The 15871-nt window shown below is 43.2% G+C and overlaps 1 protein-coding gene and 1 pseudogene across 2 annotated transcripts in view; both read left to right on the top strand.

Annotated features, from left to right (window-relative positions):
- The window catches only part of BRAP (BRCA1 associated protein), a 43613-nt gene that overhangs the window by 2584 nt on the left and 25158 nt on the right, over positions 1–15871 (top strand). For both annotated transcript variants that reach the window (XM_024257268.3, XM_054528279.2), the window contains exons 2-5: positions 141–302; positions 1709–1907; positions 4204–4393; positions 10758–10871. In XM_024257268.3, coding sequence (XP_024113036.1) covers positions 141–302; positions 1709–1907; positions 4204–4393; positions 10758–10871 — 665 coding nt within the window. The remainder of the gene's footprint in view (positions 1–140; positions 303–1708; positions 1908–4203; positions 4394–10757; positions 10872–15871) is intronic.
- On the top strand, positions 10878–15817 carry LOC129049348 (PEST proteolytic signal-containing nuclear protein-like; annotated as a pseudogene).

The following is a 15871-nucleotide window of genomic DNA, read 5'->3' as shown; positions in this document are numbered from 1 at the left end:
AGTGAGATGGATACTACAAAGGCTTCTTATCATCTTGGCGGAAGGCAGGAGAAAGAAAAGGAAAACCTAATGATAGAGGAATAGAGAACAGAGAGGAGCTTGTTTTATTACCTTGTATTAATCATTCATGTGTTCTTTAGCTGGGGAAATGTCTGATGAGGAGATAAAAAAGACGACACTAGCTTCAGCTGTAGCCTGTTTAGAAGGGAAGTCACCAGGAGAGAAAGTAGCGATTATCCATCAGCATCTCGGCCGTCGAGAAATGACAGATGTGATCATTGAGACCATGAAGTCCAACCCAGGTATGCTTTCTAAAACCCCGGACTCTCTTTTGTAATGTGAACCCTGGTTGCCTGTTTTATACACGGTGTTTGATGAGCCTACAATTTCAACATCTACCATACTTTTATCTTTCACTACCTGTGTGCTTTATATGACACTGTTAAGCCACATGTTAGCATTTCCAAATATTTCTTCCAAATTAATTCAAACAGTTGGGGTTGACAATTCAGTTCAGTGTCGGGGGGAGACTTTTTGTTTTTTGAGGCAGGGTCTCTGTTGCCCAGGCTAGAGTGCAGTGGTGCAATGTCGGGTCATTACAACCTCGGCCTCCTGGGCTGAAGCAGTCTTCCCGCCTCAGCCTCCCAAGTAGCTGGGATTACAGATGCCCTCTACCACGCCTGGGTAATTTTTGTATTTTTAGTAGAGACAAGGTTTCTCCATGTTAGCCAGGCTGGTCTCGTACTCCTGGTCTCAAAGTGATCCGCCTGCCTCGGCCTCCCAAAGTGCTGGAATTACAGGTGTGAGCCACCACACCCGGCTACCAGGGAGAATTTCTTACCACCTAGTTCAGTGGCAGATCATTAATGTGTCCAAATAAACATGTTGTGTTTTCCCCTGCTCTGCCAGCTCATTTCTTTCTTGCTTGCTTGCTTTTTTTTTTGAGACAGAGTCTCACTTTGTCGCCAGGTGGGAGTGCAGTGGCGCGATCTCGGCTTACTGCAACCTCCACCTCCCAGTTTCAAGCAATTCTTCTTCCTCTCTCAGCCTTCCAAGTAGCTGGGACTACAGGTGCACGCTACCACACCCAGCTAATTTTTGTATTTTTAGTAGAGACAGGGTTTCACCATGTGAGCCAGGATGGTCTCAACCTCTTGACCTCCCAAAGTGCTGGGATTACAGGCATGAGCCACTGCACCCAGCCAGCCAGCTCATTTCATCTGCGGAAGTGGATGTGTAGATAGTACTACATCTCCAACATGGAGGTGGTCAGAACTGGTAGGTTTGGATTTCAAACTTAGTAGCCCTGAATGTTTGTCCCAGTTAGGATTTTGTGATAGAAAATACCTGCTTGCATTATGGTATTGCCAAATGCAATAGCCATCCTTAAGTTCCTGAGGGTGTTAATGAGATTTTTATGGAGCAAAGAGAGCTTTAAAGAAGATACCTGCTTGCATTATGGTATTGCCAAATGCAATAGCCATCCTTAAGTTCCTGAGGGTGTTAATGAGATTTTTATGGAGCAAAGAGAGCTTTAAAGTATGATGCCCTCATAAACTCAGCTATTCTACAAATAATAGCTGTTAATGCATTACATTATAATTACTCTATCAAAGTTTATTCCTCTGACTTGAAATTTTAATCTAGTTCGAATCCTTCAGCATATGTCCTATCCATTTATAATCTGCTATTTTTTAATTGGTGAAAGATGAACTAAAAACTACAGTGGAAGAAAGGAAGTCTTCAGAAGCCTCCCTCACTGCGCAAAGAAGTAAGGATCACAGTAAGGAATGCATAAACGCTGCCCCAGATTCTCCATCCAAGCAGCTTCCAGACCAGATTTCATTCTTCAGTGGAAATCCGTCAGTTGAAATAGTTCATGGTATTATGCACCTATATAAGACAAAGTAAGAAAACCCTCTTTTCTTGGGGGTTAGTCAAATTTTTTTTTTTTTTTTTTTTTTTTTTTTGCTTTGCTTTAGCGTAGTCTCTTGCCCTGAAGGAAAGTGGGTATTTTAAGCTTCAAAATAATAATACTTTTGTCTGTTGTATGTTAGAGAATTCTCAGATGTTTTACATTTGATTAATCTTGTGGATTGGGTCAAAGCTTTTCCTTATAAAAGAAATGCCTGTAGATACACTTAAGAGAACATGTGGGAAAAATGTTTTCTTTTTTTTTTTTGAAACGGAGTTTCACTCTCGTTGCCCAGACTGGGGTTCAATGGTGCGATCTCAGATCACTGCATCCTCTGCCTCCTGGGTTCAAGTGATTCTCCTTCCTCAGCCTCCCAAGTAGCTGGGATTACAGGTGCCCGCCACCACACCTAGCTAATTTTTTGTGTTTTTAGTAGAGATGGGGTTTCACTGTGTTGGCCAAGCTGGTCTTGAACTCCGACCTCAGGTTATCCACCTGCCTCAGCCTCCCAAAGTGCTGGGATTATAGGCGTGAGCCACTGCACCCTGCCAGGAAAATGTTTTCTTAGCAGATAGGCATGGAAGATGATGGGGAATTGAAAGGACAAAGAAAATGATCCACAGCATCTTTGTAGTCTCATGTCCCCACCAAATCTTTACTGAAGAGGCTGCTAAGAAGTCAGTTAACTCATTACAATTTTATTACCTCTTTTTTACCATTTTCTGTGGTTCGAACAAAGCTTGCTGGAGCCCCAAGGAAAGGAAGCATTTGGCTAGATAATCTACAAGTCCAGCCACTACCTTCTTGGATAATGGTAGCTGATACCTTAAGGCTGTTCTTGTGCTAACTCATTTGCCAGATCTCTACTAGGAAAACAGTGACTATTCAGGTAGCCATTTTGTTTTTTGTTTTTTGTTTTTTTTTTTTGAGACAGGGTCTCATTCCATCACTCAGGCTGAAGTGCAGTGGTGCAATCCTGGCTCACTGCAACCTCCCCTCCCGGGTTCAAGCAATTCTCCCACCTCAGAGTAGCTGGGACCACAGGTGCACACCACCATGCCCAGTTAATTTTTTTTTTTTTTTGGTAGAGATGGGGTTTCATCATGTTGGCCAGGCTGGTCTTGAACTCCTGACCTCAAGTGATCAGCCCACCTCAGCCTCCCAAAGTGCTGGGATTACAAGTGTGAGTCACTGCACCCGGCACAGGTAGCCGTTCTGGATCACAGCTGTCAAGTGAGTTTGCAGCATTTCAAAAAACAAATTGCATTGTGGGAGGATTTTCTTTCCTCTCTATTCTGGCCATCTCAACTTGGTAACACTTCCTGTAATCCTCAGTTACATCCTCGTGGTTTAGAATTCTCTCTTGCTGGGTGTGGTGGCTCACGCCTGTAATCCCAGCACTTTGGGAGGCTGAGGCAGGGGGATCACGAGATCAGGAGTTCGAAACCAGCCTGGCCAACATGGTGAAACCCCATCTCTACTAAAAATACAAAAATTAGCCCGGCGTGGTGGCGCACGTCTGTAATCCCAGCTACTTGGGAGGCTGAGGCAGGAGAATTGCTTGAACCCAGGAGGCAGAGGTTGCAGTGAGCCGAGACCGTGCAGCAAGGCTCTGTCTGAAAAAAAAAAAGACAGAATTATCTCGTATATTTAGAGCTGTTTTTTTAGGCCTTTTAAGAGGTCCATAGCCAGAGTTGTGCTTTTAAGTTAACCAGAGACAGATTTTTTTTTTTTTTTTTTTTTTTTTTTTTTTGAGATGGAGTCTTGCTCTGTGGCTCGGGCTGGAGTGCAGTGGCGTGATCTTGGCTCACTGCAAGCTCCGCCTCCCGGGTTCACACCATTCTCCTGCCCCAGCCTCCCAAGTAGCTGGGACTACAAGCACCTGCCACCATGCCCAGCTAATTTTTTTTGTATTTTTAGTAGAGATGGGGTTTCACTGTGTTAGCCAGGATGGTCTTGATCTCCTGACCTCGTGATCCACCCGCCTCGGCCTCCCAAAGTGCTGGGATTACAAGCATGAGCTACTGCGCCTGGCCACCAGTGACAGATTATTATTCAAACATTGATGAGAGTAAAACACTGCAAATTTGCCGAATGCAGATTTATAACCGTAATAAATGTTGAACTGAAGATTAAAAAGTCCAATGGGGGTATAATATAGAACAATTAATTAATGAAATATTACAATTTTTATTTTTTCCTGTTTTCTTGGACATAAAAGTTGTCTAATATTGCTTAAACTAACCATACCTCATCTATTCAAGACACTCTAATTATTGTTTTGTTAGTAAGATGACCTCCTTAAAAGAAGATGTGCGGCGCAGTGCCATGCTGTGTATTCTCACAGTCCCTGCTGCAATGACCAGTCATGACCTTATGAAGTTTGTTGCCCCATTTAACGAAGTAATTGAACAAATGAAAATCATCAGAGACTCTACTCCCAACCAGTATATGGTGCTGATAAAGTTTAGTGCACAGGTAAAAGTTATTAAAGGTATTAAAAATCTCTTTGCCACAGAAACTGTGTTATTCAAACTATGATGGTAGCTGTGTGTGATTTACAACATTTTGCACTTAAGATTCTTGATGTGTCTTCTGAGATGTAATTGTAATTCTAGATGTGTTTCTAAATTCATTAGCAGAAATACCATTATAACATATACACTTTTTTTTTTTCGGTAGAGATGAGATCTTGCTGTGTTTTCCAGACTACTCTTGGCCTCAAGCAGTCCTCCTGCCTTGGCCTCCCAAAGTGCTGGGATTACAGATGCTCTGAGCCACTGCACCTGGCCTCATGCCCATGATTTTTTATAGATCAGATTGGGTATGAAGTTCAGGGTTTTGTAAGGAGGCAGAGGTTGCAGAAAGCTGACATCACACCACTACACTCCAGCCTGGGTGACAAGAGTGAGACTTCGTCTCAAAAAAAAAAAAAAGATCTAGTGATTTTTTTTTTGTTTGTTTCTTTTTGAGATGAATTCTCGCTCTGTCGCCCGGGCTGGAGTGCAGTGGTGTGGTATTGGCTCACTGCAACCTCTGCCTCCTGGGTTCAGGCGATTTTCCTGCCTCAGCCTCCTGAGTAGCTGGGACTACAGGCATGCACCACCATCCCTGGCTAATTTTTGTAGTTTTAGTGCAGACGGAGTTTCACTATGTTGGCCAGGCTGGTCTCGAACTCCTGACATTGTGATCCACCCGCCTCAGCCTCCCAAAGTGCTGGGATTACAGGCGTGAGCCATCATGCTCAGCCTGTTTGTTTTTTTAAACAAGCGGTAACTATTCCAGAAAAGCAGTGGTTCACAAACTTTTTGAAGTTAACACCATCTTATTATTTTTCCATTACCCCCACTTCTTTCATTCTTTTTTTTTTTTTTTGAGACGGAGTTTCACTCTTGTTGCCCAGGCTGGAGTGCAATGGCGTGATCTCAGCTCACAGCAACCTCTGCCTCCCGGGTTCAAGCCATTCTGCCTCAGCCTCCGGAGTAGCTGGGATTATAGGCATGCACCACCATGCCTGGCTAATTTGTATTTTCAGTAGAGGCGGAGTTTCTCCATGTTGGTCAGGCTGGTCTCAAACTCTGGACCTCAGATGATCTGCCCGCCCTGGCCTCCCAAAGTGCTGGGATTACAGGCGTGAGCCACTGCGCCTGGACTCATTCTCTTTTTAATGGTGGAAGAGTGTACCTGTTCTGTGAGCCCCAGAGTGAAGCTTTAGTGTGGAGTTCTGTCTGCAAGAGAATACACAGTTATTATGTTTTATATTTACAAAGTACCCCATCATTTAGGGAGACATTTAAAATGTTTCAATTATCCTTTGGATTTAAAGTTTACAAGTTGACATTAAGAACAGAAAAACACTTGAATAGCTCCTTTCACTGTCCGTCAGAAAGCCTTCCAAAGGTGCCAAGGAGCTTTGCAAACCATGAGGAAATCGTGCCTTAAGCCATTTCAGTCTGGGAGCACATGTAATAATAAGGATAACGATGATAATATCCAACATTTATTGATGGCTTCTGTATCACTCACTGTGCTAAGTGTTCAATACACTTTGTCTCATTTAATCCTCACTACAATCCCTTGCGGAAACTGTGTTGTTATCTTTGTTTTACAGATGAGGAGGGTGACTGCAGAGGGAGATAAGTGGTTTGCCCAGGGTTACATAGCTAGACATAAATGACAAGCAAGAGTGTGGCACCCTCACTTTTAATTCCAGGGACGCGTTTCTCTTCTAGTAGGAGTGTGATGAAGGTGTGGGGAAGGGAGGCGGTTGTTTGTGAGACATTCTATGACAGCAGTATTGTTATAGTTTCTACTTAACAACTAGGACAATAAGCAAGTAACAAAGGAAAAGACCCAGAAATAGACTGGGAAAAAATGTTTAAGAACATTTAGGCTTTTAAAATAGTCTGAAGTCTTATAAATCCACCACAGTCACCTGTTTAATAAACCAACACCGTTCCCTATAACAAGTATTGCCCTTCATAATGTGCAGGTAATACTGTGGATATTTAGTGTGAATGAATTTTCCTTGTGCATCTGCACTATCCTTCCCCTTGTGTCTTTTGATCAAGTGAAGGTTGCTCAAGTTGACATGTTTTTCTGAGACTGTGAAACAGGTTGCTGCATGTTCTTCCCCATGGGGCTAGAACCCTTTATCTTGGTATCATGAGTTGTATTATTTATTGCTAACTCTGGATCTTAGGGGCTGATCCCTATCATCCTATCAGGGATTTTCTAAGACCTAATAATACCCTCTTGTTGTAAGACTGGAAGTTAAACTAATATCGGCTGTAGTGAGAATAATAGGCTCAGTAGCTATCAACTCTGAAGCACTTACTAGAGACTGGACCCTGTGCCAAGTGCTTTCCATGCATTGTCTCCTTGAATCCTCTCAACGATGCCATGTTGGCCAGGTGCAGTGGCTCACGCCTTTAATCCCAGCACTTTGGGAGACCGAGGTGGGCGGAACACTTGAGGGCAGTGGTTTGAGACCAGCCTGGCCAACATGGCAAAAGCCCATGTCTACTAAAAATACAAAACTTATCTGGATTGGTGGCGCACGCTTGTCATCCCAGCCTCTTGGGAGGCTGATGAGGAGAATCACTTGAACCTGGGATGCGGAGGTTGCAGTGAGCCAAGATCACTCCACGGCACTCCAGCCTGGGCAACAGAGCGAGATTGTGTCTCAAAAAAAAAAAAGATGCCATGTATTTTACAGTTGAGGAAACAGGCACAGATATGTCACTTGCCCGCAGCTAAACAGCTAGTAGGTGTCAGAGTTAGGGTTCAAACCTAGGCAGCCTGACTCCATAGCCTGGGCACCTAACTACGTTTTTATTCTTTTCCTCACCACAGATTTTTAAATAAGGACTTACAAGCCTTCTCTTTATCTTTGGTAATTTTTGAATTTCTGTTGGCCTTAGCTTTAGCTGAAAGAGTTGTGAGGCCAGGTGTGGTGGCTCATGTCTGTAATCCCAACACCTTGGGAGGCCAAGACAGGAGTATTGCTTAAGGCCAGGGGTTCAAGACCATCCTGGGCAACATGGCAAGATCCTGTCTCTTAAAAATTTGTTTTAAAAGATCAAAAAAAAGGGGGGGGTTGTGCTTACAAATTTGTAGTGTGACCCTTAGAAACTTGGTCTTTGGGTAGAGAATTTACAGTTCTTCAGGACATAGGCAAAGCAGAAGGAAGTTCAATTTTGTTGTTCTTGGGGGCAGAAAAGGACAGATGGCCACTTAATAGAGTATGTTGGCTTTTTTTCACCTGCATGCTTAGTTACCATAGCCTTAGCAGACGCCTCCTTGGAGAAGCAGAGGTATGTTCTCAACACTGTAGTTGATTCCTGTGACAGTGAAGGACCTTGATCATATGGATTTGTCTTTTTCTGAATTAATCCTCAGAAGAGAACCATAAAACCAAAGTACTAGAAGGAAACAAAAGCCAGGTTTATTTAAAGTTTCGGGTCCATACAATGCAAACATTTTCAGTAAAAGCTGTTTCTGCAATGTTCTTTGCAGTTAGCTTCAGGCTTTTGTTTAGTGCATTTAGATGGTGAGTTGAAGTAGGAACCATGTGTATTTTGTTCCCTACTCTCTACCTAGTACATAGCACAGGGCCTGGCACATACTAGATGCTCAGAAAATATGTGAACAGGCGAAGGTGCATTTCTAATACCAAGATTTTAAAGAAGAGCTCAATATGTTAATTGGGAAATCTCAGCTATTTAGTGATGTTGTCGTTACAAAAAAGTACTTTTTTTTTTTTTACTTTTTTCATTTCTGCCACAATCATCCTAGTTTAGGCCACCATGACAACTCACCTGCATGCCTCTTCTCCTTTTTTATTTTATTTTATATTTTTGGAAACAAGGTCTCATTCTGCTGCACAGGCTGGACTGCAGTGGCACGATCTCGGCTCGCTGCAACTTTCACCTCCTGGGCTCAAGCTATCCTCCCACCTCAGCCTCTCAAATAGCTGGGACTACAGGCTTCCACCCCCATGCCTGGCTAATTTTTGTATTTTTTGTACAGATGGGGTTTCGCCATGTTGCCCAGGCTGGTCTCAAACTCCTGGGCTCAGGTAGCAGAAAGGAATAATTCATTGAATGGTTTTGGTCACATGCCTTGTCCTTTCCTCTGAGGAGGCCTGGTCATTTAGTGAGCATTTGCAGAGCTCTAGACCCCAAGAGGGCTCTGCCAGCCCCTGGTGGTGCCTGAGGCTCTGAAGAGATGAGAGAAGGCCCTGACTTTCAGGCAGTCCGTTTTCTCCTGGTGAATCCATGTGCTGACTTTGCTGCTTACTCAGCCAAAAGCATTTCAAGAAACCGTTGCTCCTGAAGAATGGGGGAAGCCATATTAGGTTGTAACTTCTTAGTATTAAAGAGGCTTCTTGTCCAACAGCTGGCTTTAAACATTTTCAAATTATAATGCACTATGCTCAATACACAGATTATTTTCTTAAGTAAAGCCTCTCCACCCCGACCTGTTGCCACTCTGCCCCTCCAAAATAAAAGTATATTCAGAATTGATCATCCTTCCTCAGCTGCTTAGCTCACTTGGTCATGTTAAGAAAGCATAAGTAGCCGGGCGCGGTGGCTCATGCCTGTAATCCTAACACTTTGGGAGACCGAGGTGGGTGGATTGCCAGAGCTCAGGAGTTCGAGACTAGCCTGGGCAACTTGGTGAAACCCTGTCTCTACTAAAATACAAAAAATTAGCTGGGTGTGGTGGCGTATGCCTATAATCCCAGCTACACAGGAGGCTGAGACAGGAGAATTGCTTGAACCTGGGAGGCAGAGGTTGCAGTGAGCCGACGTCGTGCCATTGCTCTCCAGCCTGGGTGACAGAACGAGACACCATCTCAAAAAAAAAAGGTGGGGGGGAAGCATAAGTAATCAAGAATTCACAATTACCTCATTAGAGAGGAATTAAAAGCTGCCAAGAAGCTTACAGTGTCTGTGAGATTCAGAACCTTGTGAGGGTGGACAGGCAGGACTATTTTTGCCTGGTGCAGCCCTGAATCTCTTCCTTAAGGTTGACGATGCTGCATTTCCTTTTGCAGAATTCCCAGAAGCAGCCTGTCAATGTTGGTAGGGCCAAAGCACATAACTTCCTCTGTTTGGGCTAATGCCCATATGGGAATAAAATCCAGACAAGCCTTGGCCTCCCTACTTGCCTCAAAAAATTGGCTGAGTTTAAAAACTGGAATCATCTCCGTTGCTTCTACTAAGGCTAGACTAGAAGGTTCTGTTTACCTGTGTCCATTTCATAGACGCACATGTGCCTTTGCAGCTTTACCTCAAGGGGACTGTTTTTCCACATTTCACCCATTTTCTAACGCTAGGGAATGAGACTGTTAGTATTTTAAAGGCTGGTTCATCTTGGGCCCCTTGACCTTGACCAAGAGCTTTGCTTTTGGTATTGGACAGTAGGTGGAGGTTTAAGACCTCCTGATGGGATCCATTAGATGGGATCTAACTCTCATGTATTATTATCATTATTATTATTTGGTTTATTAAAGAGTAGTTGGTTTTTCATTTCATACCAGTTCCCCTGGTCTTTTATTTTTTTCTGACATAAGTGCTGACATTTTCTTTTTTCTTTTTTTTCTTCTTGAGATGAAGTTTCGCTCTTGTTGCCCAGGCTGGAGTGCAATGGCCCGATCTCAGCTCATCGCAACCTCTGCATCCTGGGTTCAAGCGATTCTCCTGCCTCAGCCTCCTGAGTAGCTGGGATTATAGGCATGGGCCACCATGCCCGGCTAATTTTGTATTTTTAGTAGAGACGGGGTTTCTCCATGTTGATCAGGCTGGTCTCAAACTCCTCACCTTAGGTGATCCACCCGCCTCGACCTCCCAAAGCGCTGGGATTACAGGCGTGAGCCATCACACCCAGCCCAATGCTGACATTTCCTTAAAGAGTTCTTTCATAACAAGCGTCAGTTATTATTTGGTGCCAGGCTTTGCAGAAATGAGTGTTTACTTTCAGCTGCACAAGTGATGACTAGAGGGAAAAAAAACTGCTGGTAAGGGAAGTGTTGACTGTTGCTGGTTGAATATTAAAATTGTACCAGCTTTCAGCTTGTTGCACTTTAGTACCTTCTGCCAGTTCAAGTAAAAACTCTTGTAGCCCAGGAAATACTGTAAATGTGGAATATTGACTTACAGAGTGCGATTAGCCTACCAATCAGCTTCAGTAGATGTGACTTTTGGTGGTTGCTTTCTCTCCTAAGTATAAATTTTAAAAGCTGATGAGAATGAATAAAGCCATGCATATTGAATGTAAAGCAGATTTTCAGAGTATCTATCTTAATTTTTTTCCTTTTCTCCGTTGGTTTACATAGGCTGATGCGGATAGTTTTTATATGGCATGCAATGGCCGCCAGTTCAACTCAATAGAAGATGACGTTTGCCAGCTAGTGTATGTGGAAAGAGCTGAAGTGCTCAAATCTGAAGATGTAAGTGTGAATTGTTCCTATATTTAATTAAAATATATCAGATTGGTGTAAAATTGAATGCTAAGGTATCTGTGAAATACCCAGAATAGGCCAGACGATAGACACAGAAAGTAGACTGGTGATTGTCAGGGCTGCAGGAAGAGACGAATGGGGAGTGCCTGCTAATAGGATACAGGCTTTCTTCTGAAAGTGATGGAAGTGTTCTAGAATTAGATAGTGATGACAGTTGCACAACCTTGTGAATATACTACAAGCCAATGAACTGTATACTTTAAAATAGAGAATTTTATTGAATTTCTCATTTTCTAAAATTTCAAAAAACGTAAAAAAAAAGAAAAAAGATACTGCATTGTTGAAATTGAGTGTTTATCAATTCTAGATCAACGAATCCTGGAGCTGAAAATAAATGTTTTTGTTTTCAATATTAACCCTTAATTGTCTTCCTAATTCTTGTTTCTGCCTTTAATTTTTGAGGCAGGGTCTCGCTGTGTCACCTAGGCTGGAGCGCAGTGGTGTTACCTTGGCTCACTGCAGCCTGTGTCTCTCCGGTTCAAGCATCTGCTAGCCTCAGCCTCCTGGGTATCTGGTACTACAAGCGTGTACCACCATGCCTGGCTAATCTTTTAAATTTGATTTAGAGACAAGATCACCCTGGCCGGGCGCGGTGGTTCATGCCTATAATCCCAGCTCTTTGGGAGGCTGAGGTGACGGATCGCTTGATCACAGGAGTTGGGAGGCCGAGGTGATGGATTGCTTGAGCATAGGAATTCGAGACCAGGCTGGGCAACATGACGAAACCCTGTCTCTACAAAAAATACAAAAATTAGCCAGGTGTGATGCTGAGCACCTTTGGTCCCAGCTACTCGGGACCCTGAAGCAGGAAGATCACCTGAGTCGGGGGAGGTCCAGGCTATAGTGAGCCATCATCTTGCCATTGCACTCTAGCCTGGGCAACAGTGAGACCCTGTCTCAAAAAAAAAAAGAAAAGTCTCCCTGTTACCCAGACTGTTCTTGAACTCCTCAGCTCAAGCATTCTTCCCACCATGGCCTCCCAAAGTGCTGGGATTACAAGCGTGAGCGACCGTGCCTGGCCTCTTGATTCCGTTTTTTTTGTTTTGTTTTGGAGACAGAGTGTCACTCTGTTGCCCAGGCTGGAGTGCAGTGGCACTCTCTTGGCTCACTGCAACCTCCACCTCCCAGGTTCAAGCGATTCTTGTGCCTCACCCTCCTGAGTAGCTGGGATTACAGGCATATGCCACCATGCCGGGCTAATTTTTTTATTTTTAGTGGAGACGGGGTTTCACCACACTGGCCAGGCTAGTCTTGAACTCCCGGCCTCAAGTGATCCGCCCGCCTTGGCCTCCCAAAGTGCTGGGATTACAAGCATGAGCCACCGTGCATGGCCTTGATTCTGTTTTGATAGCAATTTGTAATGGCTCTGATCTTTCACTCCCATGGGAACCTTTCCTATATTATGTGCTCACTGGAATCATTTTATAAAGTAGCAATACAGCTCTTTATTTTAAGATATATTTTAAGATTAAGATTTCTTTTTCCTTTCTTTTTTTTTTTGAAGACATGAGTCTCACTGAGTCACCCAGGCTGGAGTATAGTGGCGTGATCTCGGCTCACTATAACCTCCACCTCCCAGGTTCAGGCAATTCTCGTGCCTCAGAATCCCAAGTGGCTAGGACTATAGGCATGCGCCATCACTCCCGGCTACTTTTTGTATTTTTAGTAGAGACAGGGTTTCGCCATGTTGGCCAGGCTGGTCTCAAACTTCTGATCTCAGGTGATCGGCCCACTTTGGCCTCCCAAAGTGTTAGGATTACAGGCATTAGCCACCGCGCCCGGCCAGATTTCTTTGATTTTAAATTAGACCTGGGCCAGATGCGATGTCTCATGCTTGTAATCCCAGCACTTTAGAAGGCCAAGGCGGGCGGATAACTTGAGGTCAGGAGTTTGAGACCAGCCTGACCAACATGAGGAAACTCATCTCTACTAAATATACAAAAATTAGCCGGGTGTGGTGGCAGATGCCTGTAGTCTCAGCTACTCGGGAGGCTGAGGCAGAATTGCTTAAACCCTGGAGGCTGAGGTTGCGGTGAGCTGAGATCGCACCACTGCACTCTAGCCTGGGCAACAGAACAAGACTCCCATCTAAAAAATAAAATTAAAATTAAAAAATTAAGTAGACCTGAAGGTCTTTTTACTTTGAGATCCGCTTGATGGAAGTTAGTTCTGAGTAGATTGCTTTAGCATTTGATTAGGTGAAATCAAAATTTGATAAGTGGGCGGCAGGGGAAAATGGTGGATGGGAGAGAAGAAGGCTGAAAAGTCTCAGCGAGCTGGAGCCGCCAGAGGACCTGAAGAAGAGGCAGAAAAACTTGTGAAAACTAAAACTGTTTCTTCAGTAATGGAGGGGAAAGTTCCAGTCGCGGCGTTGAGAAACGGTCAGCTGAAGAAGAAGCTGCAGACCTCCCAACAAAACCTACAGTGATCTCCAAGTTTGGATTTGCCTTAGGTGGATGACAAAGAAAGCATCAACAATATCCATCAAACTTGGATCAAATAAGCCAAAAGAAACTGTTCCAACTCTTGCTCCAAACACTCTTTCAGGAGCAGCAGCTTTTAATGAAGATAGTGAACCCGAGGAAATGTCTCCAGAAGCAAAGATGAAGATGAAGAATATTGGAAGGGATACACCAACATCAGCTGGACCAAACTCCTTCAATAAAAGAAAGCATGGGTTTTTTGATAGCCAGAAGCTATGGGAGCGAAATATAAAATCTTATGTTGGAAATGTCAATGACCAAGACAATTAAACGATGTTTTGAAATTGGGGTGTGGGGTAGGTGTAAAGTTAAAAGGAACAGTTTCCTTTTTTAAAGAATGGTATAAGACTATTTTTGGAGCCACTTTTTTTTTTGTCTTTCATTTTTTTTTAAATATTGAGTTGCACACTAATAAATTAGGGTTCAAAATTAGAGGTAATTTATGTTTTACATACAGATTTCAAGACATTTGCTAATTTTGTAGTTTCATGTGATTAGTTTCCAAAGGTTACAGATAATAAATCAGAAATGGTACCTTTTTAAGAATTGCATATTTTTTTAGAGACAACTATTAACACATTACGAGGGAAGCAAAGCCAGGCATGGTGGCTTACACCTGTAATCCCAGCACTTCGGGAGGCGAAGGCAGGCGGATCACCTGAGGTTGGGAGTTCAAGACCAACCTGACCAACATGAAGAAACCCCGTCTCTACTAAAAATACAAAATTAGCCAGGCGTGGTGGTGCATGCCTATAATCCTAGCTACTCAGGAGGCTGAGGTAGGAGAATCACTTGAACCCAGGAGGCAGAGGTTGCGGTGAGCCAAGATCACGCCATTGCACTCCAGCCTGGGCAACAAGAGCGAAACTCTGTCTCAAAAAAAAAAAAAAAAAAAAAAAAAGAGGGAAGCAAATAGTTATTGTCTGTTTAAAGCTGTAAGCAGTTACTGTCTTAACTCCCTTATTACCTAAACTTGTCTGGCTCCCAGGAACAGCCTTATAGAGACAGGGAGTATTGGGAGGAAAACGTTACTGAACTATTGACTAAAAGTAAATTTAGACAAAATTAAAATGCAGCTTTTTTCCTTATAGGCATTTGTTTTGTTTCAATCATTGTAAAGTAGGTATTGCATTGCTATCAGTGGATACAGATGCTTAGCTCTTAAAAGAGTTTTTTTTGGCCGGACGCAGTGGCTCACGCCTGTAATCCCAGCACTTTGGGAGGTTGAGGGTGGATCATGAGGTCAGGAGATCAAGACCATCCTGGTTAACATGGTGAAAACCCATCTCTACTAAAAATACAAAAAATTAGCTGGGCGTTGTGGTGGGCACCTGTAGTCCCAGCTACTCGGGAGGCTGAGGCAGGAGAATGGCGTGAACCCGGGAGGCAGAGTTTGTGGTGAGCCGAGATTGCGTCACTGCACTCCAGCCTGGGCGACAGAGCGAGACTTCGTCTCAAAAAAAAAAAACAAATTAAAAAAAAAAAGGATTTTTTTTAATGTAAACTGTTGAATATTTGAAATAGCCCACTTCACCTTAATGGGTCTTGTGTATCTTCATTAGTCTTCAAAGAAAAACCATTTGCTACCAAAGTAAATCAGTATTTCGAATGTGCTTCTCTTGTTTATTAGCTAGTTGCTTTAAGCATTTCCACCAGAACTTGAGGCAAATCATAAGGAAGCTGTTTCTTTTAAAATACAAACCACCACCAAAAAATTAAATGTACATATTAAGCATTTGACTATTTTTATTTTTTAAAAAGTATAAACACCAAAAAAAAAATTTAACATTGTATGAAGATGGAAAACAAGAAGATACACTTTCTGTAACTTTGTCTGAGGATTTAAATTACTAACTTGTGAATCCAATTTAAATTGAACTTAACTACTGGCTTCCCCCCACCCCGCCCCCACCCAGACGGAGTCTTACTCTGTTGCCCAGGCTGGAGTGCATTGGAGCAGTCTCGGCCCACTGCAGCCTATGCCTCCCAGGTTCAAGCGATTCTCCTGCCTCAGCCTCCTGAGTAGCTGGGATTACAGGCACGCACCACCACGCCCAGCTAATTTTTGTATTCTTAGTAGAGATGGGGTTTCACCACGTTGGCCAGGCTGGTCTCAAACTCTTGACCTCGTGATCCACCCACCTTGGCCTCCCAAAGTGCTGGGATTACGGGTCTGAGCCACTGTGCCAGCCCCAGCTTTCTTACTAGTAAAATTACATGGTTGATTTTAAATGTATACATGTTGACCAATGGCCTCTCAAAAAGCACATTTTAGATACTGGAGTAGAAGGAAAGAAAATGCATCTTCAAACATTTTTTTGGAATCTCACCACATATACTTTGTGAGATTTGTGTATTGTAGGGTGTTTGTTTTTGTATTTTTGCATTGTATATGAGCTTTTTTTTTTTTTTTTTTTTTTTTTGAGATGGAGTTTCACTCTGTCA

This window comes from Pongo abelii, chromosome 10 (genome assembly GCF_028885655.2).
Source record: "Pongo abelii isolate AG06213 chromosome 10, NHGRI_mPonAbe1-v2.0_pri, whole genome shotgun sequence".
Taxonomy (NCBI): Eukaryota; Metazoa; Chordata; class Mammalia; order Primates; family Hominidae; genus Pongo; species Pongo abelii.
This window is presented reverse-complemented; position numbering and strand designations above follow the sequence as displayed.